Genomic DNA, 15,511 nt, shown 5'->3' with positions numbered 1-15,511 from the left:
GTTTGAGTAGGCTCCAGGAGTTGGTGAAGGACAGGGAAGCCTGGTATGCTGAAGTCCATGGGGTCACAAAGAGTCGGACACGACTGAGCGACGGAACTGAACTGAATAACACTATAAAAATTCTGGAAGAAAACATAAAAGTCTTCATTAGCTTGAGGTATAAATCCAGTATTTCTTTGATAACAGACAAAAAGTAGAAACCATATAAGTTAAAAATGGACAAATTAAGGACATCTGCTCTTGGAAAGATGCTGATGATATAATGAACAGAAGTCATATACAGGAAGAAAGCATTTGCCAGTCCTATATTTTATTTGTATCCAAAATATATAATAAACTCCATAAATTCAGTGATAAGAAAATAAACTACCCAATTTATTTAATAGGTAGAAACTTTGAACAGACACTTAACAAAAGTAGATATATGAATGGCAAATGACCACATGAAAAGATGGTCAATATCAAACATCATTGGAGAAATTAAAATTAAAACCTTACTGAAATGCCATCACACACTTATTAGAATGGCTAAAGTTGAAAGGATTGGTCATATTCAATGATACTAAGGATGGGGAATAACTGGAATCTTCAAATGGTTCTGTCAGAATGTAAAATGGTAAAGCCGTTTTGGGAAACAGTTTCACTTGATCCTTTCAAAGTTGAACACATATATACCATATAATCAGACTATTCTACTCCCAGATATTTACACAAGATAAATGAAAGCCAATATTCATATAAAGACTTTTATATGTCATAGCAGCTTTATTTTTCATAGTAAAAAACTAGAAACAACCCAAATGTTCATCAGGAGGTGAACAGATAAACATACTGTGATATATCCATATAAAGAAATACCATTTATCCATAAAAAGAAATGAACTGACACATTCGACAACATGAATTTCAAAATAATCATGCCAAATAGTCAATGAAAACAATACAAATAACAATAAAATAATAACATTTGTAGAAACAATATTTTTTTCACCACAATTATATGAAATTAGAAATCAACTACAGAAAGAAAACCAGGAAAAGAACAAACACATGGAGACTAAACAACAGGCTATTTAAAAAATGAATTCAAAGAGGAAATAAGAAAATACCTCAAGATAAATCAAAATGGAAACAAAATTTTCCAAAATCTATAGGATGCTGCAAAAGCAGGTATAAGAGGGAAGTTAACATATATACACATACTTTACTATACACTTGAAATTAACACATTGTTGTGCATTAGCCATACTTCAATAAAAAATTAAATTACATTAAGGGACAATCTAGAATAGTTCCATGGGGCTATTTATCTTGATTTTATGCCATCTAAATACTGTTAGATATGCCATTAATGATTATGTAAATCATCAATGCAATAAATAAGGACAGAAAGTGCTGTGAATCACATTATCAAGTATTCTTTGTTCACTGACATTGTATTTTATATCATTATAGTAATATTATAACATAGAAAAGAACCCTCTGAGAAAATATGTTTAATATTGATATCACCCCAGTGAATTACCATTCAGCCTATCTTCTTTTAAGTATTATCCTCAAAAGTCTTGGCTATCTTCTAGTCAAAGAGTTAGTGAACTCTCAGTCTCTGAGAATTCTAATTTGGATTCCAGTTGCCAAAGATACTGTATTGAACATGACGATGTTTCTGTCCTTTTGTTGCTTAAATTCTTGTGAGAGAAAAACTAAACTAAATAAACAATAAATAGATAAATAAAAAGCAAGTTCAATTCTAAAGGTAATTAAGTGATATTAAGAAAATAGGTTAATGGAAAAGAGGGTCACTGGGTGGCTATTTTAGGTCAAGTAGTTGGGGAAGACCTCTTTAGGTAACTTTTAAGCTGGACTTGAGTGATCAGGAGGAGCCAGCCTTGCAGAAAACTGGGAAGAAGTAAGGCAAAATGCCAAGGTGAATAGGAAGAGTAAATATAAGTACATCTGTCCCAGCTGTTTTACAATACTACCTTCTCTAGGTCATTGAGTCATTCACACCTCTCTCAGAGACATACACCAGTGCTAGTAGCCAACCATGCACCCACACAACCTTACAGTTATAGCTCTGAATTAATATAATCCATTTTGGAGGTTAGGAGTGTAGGTGGAGAGGGTGGCTCTATCACTCCCTGAAGACTAAACGTGATAAGAAATCACAAGCCACCATGGCTACTTCTACTGAATGGTCATAACATTCCCAAATTTTGGATAACTTTTTAAAAGGATATTGTTGATCATGGGGTGGGGGGGAAAGAGAGTGAAGAATTAATGCAAATTCACAACTACTGGCAACACAATTCAAAGAGTATAACTTATACTCAAGAACAACATAAGCAAATGTTTCCCACTTCCACAGATAAGTGGAAAATCTGAGAATATGTTCACTGGAACTCAAATAACTCAACTTAGTTGTGAAAGTGAAAGTGTTAATAGCTCAGTATCTAGCTCTTTGTGATGCCATGAACTGCAGCTTGCCAGGTTCCTCTGTCCATGGAATACTCCAGGCAAGAATACTGGAGTGGGTAGCCAATCCCTTCTCCAGGGGGTCTTCCCAACCCAGGGATCAAACCTGGGTCTTCCACATTGCAGTCAGATTCTTTACTGTCTCAGCCATCAGGGTAGCTCCAACTTAGTAGCACAAGACATATTAAGACTACCAAGATAAGATATAAACATAGACTTCAGAAATATCATTGAATACTTTTTAAAAATCAATTATTGGTGCATCATTGATTTACAATGTTGTGTTAGTTTTAGGTGTACAGCAAAGTGAATCAGTTATACATACACCTATATCCGCTCTTTTTTTTTTTTTTCTAAGATTCTTTTCCCATATAGGGCATTGCACAGTACTGAGTAGAGTTCCCTGAGTTATACAGCAGGTTCTTCTTAGTTATCTGTTTTATATATACTAGTGACAATATTTTTATACCAAGTAGTTGAATTTTCATCTGTATGAGACTGAGAATTACTAAAAGTTATTTGAGAATGGCAATGACCAATCTAGAAACTTGGTGCAGAACAGAGATTAGGAGCAGAGAGGTCAGTTAGAAAGCTACTATAATAATTAAATTAAGAACTAATGACTGTTTCAACTTAAGTAATAGATTAATTTGCATTTAGATGCTTATATCTGATAGACAGAGTGCTTGGTGAACTATAAACGGAGGTTCATGACATTGTACAGGAGACAGGAATCAAGACCATCGCCAAGAAAAAGATACGCAGAAAAGCAAAATGGCTGTCTGAGGAGGCCTTACAAATAGCTGTAAAAAGAAGAGAAGTGAAAAGCAAAGGAGGAAAGGAAATATACACCCATTTGAATGCAGAGTTCCAAAGAATAGCAAGGAGAGATAAGAAAGCCTTTCTCATGATCAATGCAAAGAAATAGAGGAAAACAACAGAATGGGAAAGACTAGAGATCTCTTCAAGAAAATTAGAGATACCAAGGGAACATTTTATGCAAACATGGGCTCAATAAAGGACAGAAATGGTATGGACCTAACAGAAGCAGAAGATATTAAGAAGAGGTGGCAAGAATATACAGAAGAACTGAACAAAAAAAGAGCTTCATGACCAAGATAATTACGATGGTGTGATCACTCACCTAGAGCCAGACATGCTGGAATGTGAAGTCAAGTGGGCCTTAGAAAGCATCACTGTGAACAAAGCTAGTGGAGGTGATGGAATTCTAGTTGAGCTATTTCAAATCCTGAAAGATGATGCTGTGAAAGTGCTGCACTCAATATGCCAACAAATTTGGAAAACTCAGCAGTGGCCACAGGACTGGAAAAGGTCAGTTTTCATTCCAATCCCAAAGAAAGGCAATGCCAAAGAATGCTCAAACTACCACACAATCGCACTCATCTCACACGCTAGTAAAGTAATGCTCAAAATTCTCCAAGCCAGGCTTCAGCAATACGTGAACCGTGAACTTCCAGATGTTCAAGCCGGTTTTAGAAAAGGCAGAGGAACCAGAGATCAAATTGCCAACATCCACTGGATTATTGAAAAAGCAAGAGTTCCAGAAAAACATCTATTTCTGCTTTATTGACTATGCCAAAGCCTTTGACTGAGTGGATCACAAGAAACTGTGGAAAATTCTAAAAGAGATGGGAATACCAGACCACCTGACCTGCCTCTAGAGAAACCTATAAGCAGGTCAGGAAGCAACAGTTAGAAGTGGACATGGAACAACAGACTGGTTCCAAATAGGAAAAGGAGTATGTCAAGGCTGTATATTGTCACCCTGCTTATTTAACTTATATGCAGAACACATCAAGAGAAACGCTGGGCTGGAAGAAGCACAAGCTGGAATCAAGATTGCCGGGAGAAATATCAATAAACTTAGACATGCAGATGATACCACCCTAATGGCAGAAAGTGAAGAGGAACTAAAAAGCCTCTTGATGAAAGTAAAAGAGGAGAGTAAAAATGTTGGCTTAAAGCTCAACATTCAGAAAATGAAGATCATGGCATCTGGTCCCATCACTTCATGGGAAATAGATGGGAAAACAATGGAAACAGCAGCAGACTTTATTTTGGGGTGCTCTAAAATCACTGTAGATGGTGATTGCAGCCATGAAATTAAAAGACGCTTACTCCTTGGAAGGAAAGTTATGACCAACTTAGATAGCATATTCAAAAGCAGAGACATTACTTTGCCAAGAAAGGTCCATCTAGTCAAGGCTATAGTTTTTCCAGTAGTCACGTATGGATGTGAGAGTTGGACTGTGAAGAAAGCTGAGTGCCAAAGAATTGCTGCTTTTGAACTGCAGTGTTGGAGAAGACTCTTGAGAGTCCCTTGGACTGCAAGAAGATCCAACCAGTCCATTCTAAAGGAGATCAGTCTGGGTGTTCTTTGGAAGGACTGATGCTAAAGCTGAAACTCCAATACTTTGGCCACCTGATGCAAAGAGTTGACTCATTGGAAAAGACTGAAGCTGGGAGGAATTGGGGGCAGGAGGAGAAGGAGACAACAGAGGATGAGATGGCTGGATGGCATCACCGACTCGATGGACATGAGTTTGAGTGAACTCTGGGAGTTGGTGATGGACAGGGAGGCCTGGCGTGCTGCAATTCATGGGGTCGCAAAGAGTCAGACATGACTGAGCAACTGAACTGAATGGATTAATCTGTCAATGATCACCTTTGAAAATTCTCAATATCCACAGGTGACAAGAATGCAGTAAAATATGCACTGTAGAATATTGCTGGTAGAAATGGAATTTGTACTTTTCTGAGGTACAATGGAGAGTGATTGGATTTAAGAGACAGAGGAGAAGAGATAAAAAAAGACCAGAAGACTAATAGATATCAAGGATGAGAAAAGAGAATAGATATATTGAAGACGACTATGAGATTTCAAGTCTGATTATGCAAGGTGACCAGACTATTAACAGAAATGAAGTAACAAGAGGAGATGACAGGAAAGAGAAGAACGTACTCAACAGATCGTGAGGACCTGCATTGATTCCTCAAGATACTGCTTAACCTAGGAAAAATTCACTTGAATTTAGCATGTATATTTACATATGTAATATGATGCAAGGATGGTTCAATATCTGCAAATCAATCAATGTGATACACCACAATAATAAAAGGATAAAAATCACAAGATCATAAAAAGCATTTGACAAAATTTAGCATCCATTAATTATTAAAAAAAAATACTCTCATCAAATTGTATAGAGGGAACATATCTCAGCATAGTAAAGGCCATGTATGATATAATCACAGCTAATATCACCTCAATGCTGAAAAGCTGAAAGCATTTCCTCTAAAACTGGGAACAAGATAAGATGCCCACTCATACCACTTCTAAATAAACGGTACTAGAAGTTCTAGCCATGGCAATCAGATAACAAAAAGAAATTAAAGCTATTCAGATTAAAGGAAGGGCAGAACTGCAAAAATGGGGCTTCCCCGCTGGCACAGCAGTAAAGAATCCGCCTGCAGTGCAGGAAATTCAGGAGATGCAGGTTCGATCCCTAGGGAAGGAAGTTCCCCTGGAGTAGGAAATGGCAACCCAGTATTTTTGCCTGGAAAATTCCATGGACAGAGGATCCTGGCAGGTTACACTCCATGGGGTCACAAAGAGACACAATTTAGTGACTAAATGAAAAAAACAACAAGGGCAAAAATGACACTACTTGTAGATGACATGATACTCTACACAGAGAACCCTAAATTCTCCACCCAAAAGCTATTACAACTAAAGAATGAATTCAGTAAGGTTGCAGGATACAAGATTAATATACAGAAATCTGTTAGTTTACTATACACTAATAATGAACTACCAGATAGAGAAAGCAAGCAAACAATCTTGTTTAAAACTGAGTTAATAAAATACTTAGGAATAAACTTAATCAAGGAGGTTAAAGACCTATACTTTGAAACCTATAAAACATGGATAAAGGAAATTTGTAGATGATACAAAGAAATGGAAAGATATTCTGTGGTCATAAATTGGACAAATTAATATTGTTAAAATAACCATACTATCCAAAGCAATCTATAAATTTAATGCAATCTCTATCATCATAACCAGGACATTTTTCACTAACTAGAATAATCGGAAAATTTATACAAAACTGCAAAAGACCCCGAATTGCTAAAGCAATCTTGAGAAAAAAGAACAAAGCTAGAGGTATCACCTTCTCAGACTTCAGACTACATGAAAAAGTCTCGAAATCAAAATGCTGGTATTGTCACAAAAACAGACACATAGATCAATGGAACAGAATAGAGACCCAGGAAATAAATCCACACACTTAAGGTCAATAAATCTATAAAATCTAACAAAAATGTAAGACTATACAGTGGAAAAAAGATAGTCTCAGTGCTGGGAAAACTGGACAGCTACATATAAAGAAATGAGATTAGAACATTTCCTCACATTTTATCCAAAAATAAACTCAAAATGATTTAACGATCTAAATGTAAGACCTAAAGCCATAAAACTTACAGAAGAGAATACAGGTAGACCATTCTTTGAAATAAATGTAAGCAATATTTTTTTTTTTGGACTTGTCTCCTAAGGCAAATGAAACACATGCAAAAATAAAGCATGAAACTAAACTGAACTTATATGCTTTTGCACAGCAAATGAAATGATTATTAAAAAGACAATGTATTGAATGGGACAAAATATTTGCAAATGATATGACCAATAAGGGGTTACTATTCAAAGTATAGTTCGATTATCTTTACTAAGATATTATATCTTTGTTAGATATATGTAATATTGATCTATCACCAACTTGAAGCCTGATAATTTCTCCCTCATGTGTACATACAGTAAAACTTCTAATTTTTAATGTTTTCATCATAATTGACTATCATTGTCAATTTTCTTATAAAAGTTTCTCTAGTGTCCAGGTAATAATTTATCTGCAATTCAGGGTAACTGAAATGGTTCAGTCTTATCCTTGCATATTACTGTTTCCTTGAGAATTTCCAGGACAACGTTAGAAAGCAAACAAAAAACTAGTGGTAAGGGCATGAATCCTTGTCTTGCTCATCCGCGCATCTCTTACAGCAATTGGAATGTGTTTTGTCATAAAATTTAATATTTACTGAAGAGAAGATTGACCTAAAATTCTCTGGTGAACCAAATATCTTTAACTGCCAATAATCTGGAATACAGAATTTTCTGGCCCCCTTTTACAGGTGGAAAAATTGAGGTTCAAAAAGTTTATCATTTACACAATGCCCGAGGGTTACACAAAATTTCTCCCAAATTCTTTTTCTGTTATGTGAACAGTGACTATTAAGGTACTTGAAGAAAGCTGGCTCTGGCATCACGGCTGTGTTCCTTTCAGACTTAAGGCTAGTAAGAAGCCAAGGTTCCAACAAGGCACAGTTACCCAGTAGTTAACCTTGGGCTGGGTCTCCGCAGTAGTCAACACCAGCCCTGTGGCGAGGCGGGGTCTCACGCTCTAACCTGTATGATTTACAGGTTTGGGGGGCGAGAGGCAGGTTGGAAATCACAGCTTATCGGATGGAGCCAAACGATCCTTGAAGACAGCTCCTGGCTCTCAAACCAAGAGGAAGGCCAAGATTTGCTGGTCTTCAGCGCTGATCATTCTCTCAGCTCGAGCCGCCTCCTCTCCGCCCCCTGCAGGCCGACCAGGGAGCTGCTCAGGGGCCGAGTTGGGCCGGGAGCACTGAGCCTAACAGCTCTGGCCCGCTGGGCTGTGGCGGCGGTTCCACCGACTGCAGGCCGGCCACCCGGGCGCGGAGACAGCGGGCCATGGCGCGGGTGCTGATCGTGGGCGCCGGGCTGACGGGAAGCTTGTGCGCGGCGCTGCTGAGGAGGGAGGCGTCCAGTCCTCTGCGCCTCACTGTGTGGGACAAGGCCGGGGATTCAGGTGGGTCGTTTCCGGACGGAAGCCAGGGAAACGAAGCCGGCGGGCACGCTGGCTTCTATGGTGGCGTGGGCCTCCTCCGAGGAAGGCTCGGGGGAACACCCAGCAGGTCGGCGGGCGCCTGGTCACGTGATCGGAGACTTCCGGCGCCGGGGCGGCCAGAAGAGTGGGCGCGAGTTGGGGCGGCGGCCCAGGCCGGGCGGCGGGGCGGGTGGGGGCAGGGCGGGATGCCGGAGCGCTTCGCTGGGAGGCCTGAGGGCCTGGGAGGCATCCTGACTGGAGTTTGCAAAGCCTGGGGCTGCCGCTGTCGGCAAGAAGTGAATTTTTTTCCTTGGCTGCTCGGTACCCTGGCAGCTTTCTTTAGATTATGAGAATCCTCCAGTGCCCATTGACCACGACTTTCCGAAGGTCTATCTACTTGAGAGAATCCTGTCACTCTCCTGAAACCTGACAGCAAGAGGGAAAGCATTCGTTGATTCATTCATTCTGACATTTCATTCATTATTTTCTTTGGTCCGTTCATTCATTCCCTTTATTCAGATCAGTACGTAGATGCAGCAGGCACAGTGCTGAAGGCTGCTGTATTATTCATGTGTCCTTTTAAAAAAATATCTCTCACCCCGTGACTGAATTGTCTTTGTTAATTACTTCCTAGCAGTGTTAGATGACAAAACCTTCAACTTAAAAAACAAACAAACATTTTTTTTTTTTTAAGATCTCTGGAATCTGGAGAAAACAAAATTTTTAAATGTATTAATTATTATGAAATCTAAAGGTAAAAAAAATTAAAAATATCTTTTCTGAAACAGTTCTAAGTTATCTGTAACCTGGGGTGATCAGTGTTAATTGTGAAATATTCATTCTAATATATTAAGATATTTTCCTGGGGACTAATTCAAGGAGGAAGAATGACTACAGCCAGCAGTCCTCATAATCCAGAGAGCACAGTGGACTTGGGTGCCCAGTATATCACCTGCACTCCTCATTATGCCAAAATACACCAAAGGTGAGTTAGTTGAAAGGAGTGGAATCAAGCCTTCCTGGTTGAGGATGTAAGAAGATACAAATCATCCATTTTTAACAGAGTTAAGCTTTGACTTTTGTAAGATAGTGAAATTATATCATCATCACCATTAATCATAGTGTTAATAGCAATAAAAGATTTACATGAGTAAAGTGGGAAAACTGCAATACATGCCTCTCCAATTGTGAAGATCAGGTGAGATGTTATATGGAATATGGCAAGGGCTCAATAAATAGCAGTTAACTGTGTTGGTGTTGAGAAAGAGGACAGATAACTGTGATGGAATAACCAGATTTAAAATTGGTGTAATGAATACCTTTCTGTTTATTTTCACTGACTTTAATTTTGAAATATATAAGAAAGTAGACCTTACTACGGTCAGCAAAAGACTATGGATTCTCAAAATATTTCCATTCTTCACCAAAAGTATGTCTTATTAACAGAAAACATATGTTGAGTTGTTTATAAGATTTCTAGGTTTTATTTAGGATTATAATCTCGAAGACTTCTTTGAAGAGAGTATAATGTTTAGAGCTAAGTATAGCATATAGCTATGTTATCCATTTTGATTTTTTCAGTTTTTATGATGAATTGTTAGCTGGTGGCATTTTGAAGCCTCTGACCTCTCCTATTGACGGAATGGTGATTAAAGAAGGAGATTGTAACTTTGTAGCACCTCATGGAGTTTCTTCAATTAGTAAACATTACTTGAAACAATCAGGTGAGAATAAAATTTTCTCTGCCTTCTTTTAAAGTAAGCATTTTAAACTAAAAGTTATACACATAATTAAATATTAATACTGTAAGGAAAGTTATAAAATAGATGTTCTATGCACCACTCAATAGCTGGTTTTCTTCCCCTAAAGTAATCACTGTTTCCTATATATGCTTTCAGAAAAATGTTTATACATCTATCTCTTGCTCTATGTGACTATCTCTATTTCCCTATTCATAGACATTTGTATATATTCTTTTTTAAAACATAGATGAGATTATTTTATATAAGCCATTCTATGCTTTATTTCATCTCTGTCTCTCTACCTATGTCTATGTCTATCCTATTGATACTATCTCTCTGGAGAACCCTGACTAATATATAATCATTGACTGAATCTTATCTTTGGTCTGTTTTCTATCAGCAAACTCAGTGTTCTTCATTCTTTTCAATGCCTGTTCAGTATTACATGGCATATATATATATATATATATATAAAATTATTTATTTAACTGTTAACTTTCTGTTAAGTATGTAGATTGTTTGGGGAGTTAGGGATTGTTTTGCTTTATGCTAGTACCAATATTGCTGCAATTTCTAACTCTGAGACACTTTTGAAAGTATATCTGTAGGATCGGTTCCTAACAGTATAGGAGATGTGTCAATGGTTTGTGCATTTTTTATTTAACTAAGTTGTGCCATCTATTCCTATCAAGGAATATATCAATAGTAAATGAGAACATGTCTTTCTGTACATCTTGATATTTATGGAAAATAAAATTTTTTGCCCGTATGATGGGTTGAAATGATATTTCCTTGTGTTATGATTTGCATTTACTTAGTTATGAGTGAGTTTATGCACCTTTGTTTTGCTAACCAAGTCTGTGCATTTTTTTCTGTAAATGTCTTATAACCTTTGCCCAGTTTCTATGAGGATTTTCATTTGTTTTTATGTATATGGGGGACTTTTTTGAGACTTTGTATTATTTAATAAGCTATTTCTAGAATAATTACTGTTTTGGACTACATCAAATATTACTTGGGCTTCTCTGGTGGCCCAGATGGTAAAGAATCTGCCTGCAATGCAGGAGACCTGGGTTTGATCCCTGGGTTGGGAAAATGGAGAAGGGAATGGCTCCCCACTCCAGTATTCTTGCCTGGAGAATTCTGAGGACAGAGGAGCCTGGCAGACTACAGTCCATGGGGTCTCAAAGAGTCTGACATGACTGAGCGACGAAGCACAGCACAGCACAAATATTACTTATTGTGAAGCCTGAGAATCCCAATACTAGGCATGAGAGAAGGCAGTGAGATTGAATATACAATATGAGGACACAGTAAATACCATTCCAGGCAAGGCCATTTCTTCAGCTAGGATTTAGAATATTATGGTGTAGTCATCAGGATTTTCCAGAAAGAAAGAGAACTGAAAGGATATATTTCTATAGATAGGTAAATTTATTGTACAGAATTAGCTGATGTGATCTTGGAGGCTGGCAAGTCTGAAGATCTGCTGGGTGAATTGACAAGCTAGAGATTCAGGAGAGCTGATGGTTTAGTTTCAGTCCAAAAGTCTGAGACCCTGGAGAGCTGAAGGTACAGTTCCAGTTTCAGTGCTGGCAAGCTCACCACCCAAGAAGAGCAGATGTTTCAGTCCAAGTCTGAAGGTAGGAGAATGAAACAGTGTCCCAGTTCAAAGGCTATCAGATAGGAAGACTTTTTTACTGGTGGGAGGGTCAGCCTTTCTGTTTTATTCAGGCCTGTGACTGATGGGATGATACCCACCTACATTAGGGAGGGCGACCTGCTTTATTCAGTCTACCAATTTAAATATTACTTTCTTCCCAAACACCGTCACAGACATACCCAGAATAGTGTTTGCCAAATATATAAGAACCTCCTGACTCAGTCAAGTTGACACGTAAAATTAACCATCACAGATGGTGACACTATTTGTATATTTTGTAGAATGTCATCAGCTTCATATATTGCCATCATATAACTTTTTTAAAAAGTCTCACTTCCATCATGACTTTTACTTAACCCAAATTAGATGTACATACATATTAGAATCTCCAAGTACTTACTAATTATATTATATATCTAGCCATCCATATATGCATAGGTTAAAGCATCTGCCTGCATTGTGGGAGACCTGGGTTTGATCCCTGGGTCGGGAAGATCCTCTGGAGAAGGAAATGGCAACCCACTCCAGTATTCTTGCCTGGAGAATCCCATGGACGGAGGAGCTTGGTGGGCTACAGTCCATGGGTTGCAAAGAGTCAGACACGACTGAGCGACTTCACTTTCACTTTCTATTCATTCAATAAACATTTGCTGAGTGCTTACTATATACTGTTTTAGACACTAGTGATTCGGGAACCAAAGTTCCTGCCATCATATAGCTAAGGGACAGTCCTTGAATACACCACACCTACACCCTTTTTGTGTTAGGTGTTTGGGGTAATATATGGGTTTTGGTTTTCTTTTGCTTTGGAAACTCTTGGGAGAAGAGGTCATATTTAATTATTTGTAGCTCACATAGAATCTAATGGTACCTGGTATATAGTAGGCAGGTATAAATGATAAGAGATTTAGATTTCTAATATATATGTGTGTGTGTGTGTGTGTGTGTGTATATGTGTGCTTAGTCACTTCAGTCATGTTTGACTCTGCAACCCTATAGACTGTAGCCCACCAGGTTCCTGTCCATGGCAAGAATATTGGAGTGATTGCCACGCCCTTCTCCAGGGGATCTTCCCCACCCAGGTATTGAACCCCATGTCTTTTACGTCTCTTGTGTTGGCAGGTGAGTTCTTTCCCAGTAGTGCCATCTGGGAAGCCCTATATATAAATATACATATATTTATTCATTGTAGTTTAACCAATTCTTCCTAAAAACCTCTTTATACTTTGAATTTGAACAGTCTCTTGAGAGCATGAGTACTTTAGATTTTCTTATCACTATGTGAAATATTTAAGTAATTTTTAAAAAAAGAATTACATACTAATAGTTGAAAATTTGGAAAATACAGAAAAATAGCAGGGAAAAGTGTTCACAATAATATGTAAGTCAGCTGTAAGTTCATTCTCTGACATACTTTCAGCTTTTTTAAAAAATAATTTTTATATAATTGAGTTCAAGTCCTACATAATTTGAGTGTATATAAACTTCTTCTTAGTTTATTTTTACATTATCTTTGTAACGTTTCAAGAGGTCTTTCCACCCACTACCCAGATCTATTATTAGAGATTTTATAAATCATCTATACCATTTAAAATTTTATAATTATATCCATTCAAAAAAGTGTTAGTTACACAGTTGTGTCCCCATGGACTATACCCAACAGGCTCCTTTGTCTGTGGAATTCTCCAGGCAAGAATACTGAAGTGGGTAGCCATTCCCTTCTCCAGGGGATCTTCCAGACCTAGGAACTGAACCCGGGTCTCCTGCATTGCACACGGATTCTTTACTGTCTGAGCCACCACAGGAGCCCCTGTATCCCTTTAAACATTCCTTAAACTTCTTTAAATCTTTCTGCCTATAAATGGCTCCTATCCTATTTTAGTATTTCCACAGTGAAATTTGAGAGAGTCCCTGGAGTCAGAATGACCTGGATTCAAATTCACATTCTACCACACTTTCCTAGTTGTGTAATATTAGGAAAATGTTAAAATCTGTACTTTAGTTCTTTCACTGGAAAAATGAGAGCACTAACAATACCTACTGCAAAGTTTTGTGAAGAATAAAGGATATAATCCACCCATTGCCAATTCAAGCAAATAATAGGCCATATACTTAAAAATCTCTTGATAAATGTTAGCTTAAAAAATAATCTTCTTAAATGAAGCTGATCTTTGCATGTGCTCAGCATATAACAACCCAAACTGCCAGGTCATTCCAAAATATACTTTACATTTTTGAGTCAGTTGAGTTCACACCCCTACAATCTCGTGATACAATCAGTTTTATTTAGTTTGCGCCAGACTCCCAAGGAAATTATCCGTAAGGGGTATGTCCAGTCAGGTATGCTTTAGAATAGGTTCAGATCTCTAAAGCCAGAATTGAAATAGACCAGTTTTCCAGAAGGAGTGGTAAAGGGTAGGAGGGAATAGGCACATGCCACTTGTGTTCTGTTCTCATTTATTGTTTCATGCGTTCACATCAAGCTTATTACAGAGAAAACTGTTTATTGGCATTAATTTTACCCACTTCCTGTTTTCCCAATTAATGCTGTCTTCTGAGTAAATAAAAAGTGATTTTTCCATTTTTCTGTTTTATTTATTTATTTATTTGTTAGGAGTAGGAGAAATTCAAGAGAGCAAAAACTACTCTATCATTTGTTAAAAGCTATTTATCTGATGCTGTGTTAGGCATTTAGCATACATAATTTCTAATTATTTTATAGCCATTAATAGTAGTTATCATTATCCTCATTTACTAATGAGAAAAATTAGACTCAGACAAGTTAAGTACATTGCTTATAATGGCTTAACTGGTAAGTAAGACGCCAGCACTCTCTTTAAGGTGACCCTGCTGTCATTTCCTTTTGAGGATCCCATGGAGGACAATGGGAAGGCCTCAAACCTCTGATTTAACATCTTTTCCTTCCTGGTTTTTCCCCTACAGTTTGAGAGGATGCTCCCATCCCACCCTGGTTCAAGAGAACAGACTCATAGAGCCCTTTCCCTGGGCCCCCTCTTTTACTGATTAGTCTCTGCCCCAGAGGGAAGGAAGGGGCTACCAAGGAGTCTTGCCATTTTATTTCTTTATGCACCCCGGAAGATCAGTCACATGATGGTTCCTTCTGTGACGTTTGAACAGTGATGAACCAAATCCTTTTGCTTTTGAATAAGGCCCATGTTATTAAATCATTCAGAAGAGGATGAATTTAGTTTCTAGGACAGGGTGATCAGCTTTTATTTGGTTTGGCCTTGTGGCTCAGCTGGTAAAGAATCTGCCTGCAATGTGGGAAACCTGGGTTCTATCCCTGGGTTGGGAAGATCCCCTGGAGAAAGGAATGGCTAATGGCTATCCACTCCAGTATTCTGGCCTGGAGAATTCTGTGGACTGTATGGTCCATGGGTTGCAAAGAGTCAGACACGACTGAGTGACTTTCACTTTCATTTCTCCATAGGAAGAACTATTGCTGTATTTATCTGTTTTTATTTTACCATCTACTTCAAAAAGGGACATGGACTAACAATTGAAAATCAATGTGGACAACATATTGGTTTGGCCAAAAAGTTCATTGGGATTTTCTATAAGCTGTCGTGGAAAAGTCTGAACAAGATTTTTGGCCAACTGGAATGATTTATTAGAAAAGATAGTTTAATTTGCAGATGCTATCAGCTAGTGTGACTTCTTTCTGGCAATATTTAATTTTATCA

At 37.9% G+C, this 15,511-nt stretch overlaps 1 protein-coding gene across 1 annotated transcript in view; it reads left to right on the top strand.

Moving 5' to 3' along the window:
• The first annotated feature begins 8,149 nt into the window (after positions 1-8,149).
• Positions 8,150-15,511, top strand: part of RNLS (renalase, FAD dependent amine oxidase) — a 287,722-nt gene continuing 280,360 nt past the window's right edge. The window contains exons 1-3 of the mRNA XM_040254709.1: positions 8,150-8,384; positions 9,282-9,387; positions 9,984-10,126. Of these exons, the coding sequence (XP_040110643.1) occupies positions 8,267-8,384; positions 9,282-9,387; positions 9,984-10,126 (367 nt within the window). The 5' untranslated portion in view covers positions 8,150-8,266. The remainder of the gene's footprint in view (positions 8,385-9,281; positions 9,388-9,983; positions 10,127-15,511) is intronic.

This window comes from Oryx dammah, unplaced genomic scaffold (genome assembly GCF_014754425.2).
Source record: "Oryx dammah isolate SB20612 unplaced genomic scaffold, SCBI_Odam_1.1 HiC_scaffold_14, whole genome shotgun sequence".
NCBI classification, from domain to species: domain Eukaryota; kingdom Metazoa; phylum Chordata; class Mammalia; order Artiodactyla; family Bovidae; genus Oryx; species Oryx dammah.
The sequence above is the reverse complement of the archived record's forward strand: the minus strand, read 5'-3'. Positions and strand labels throughout refer to the sequence as shown.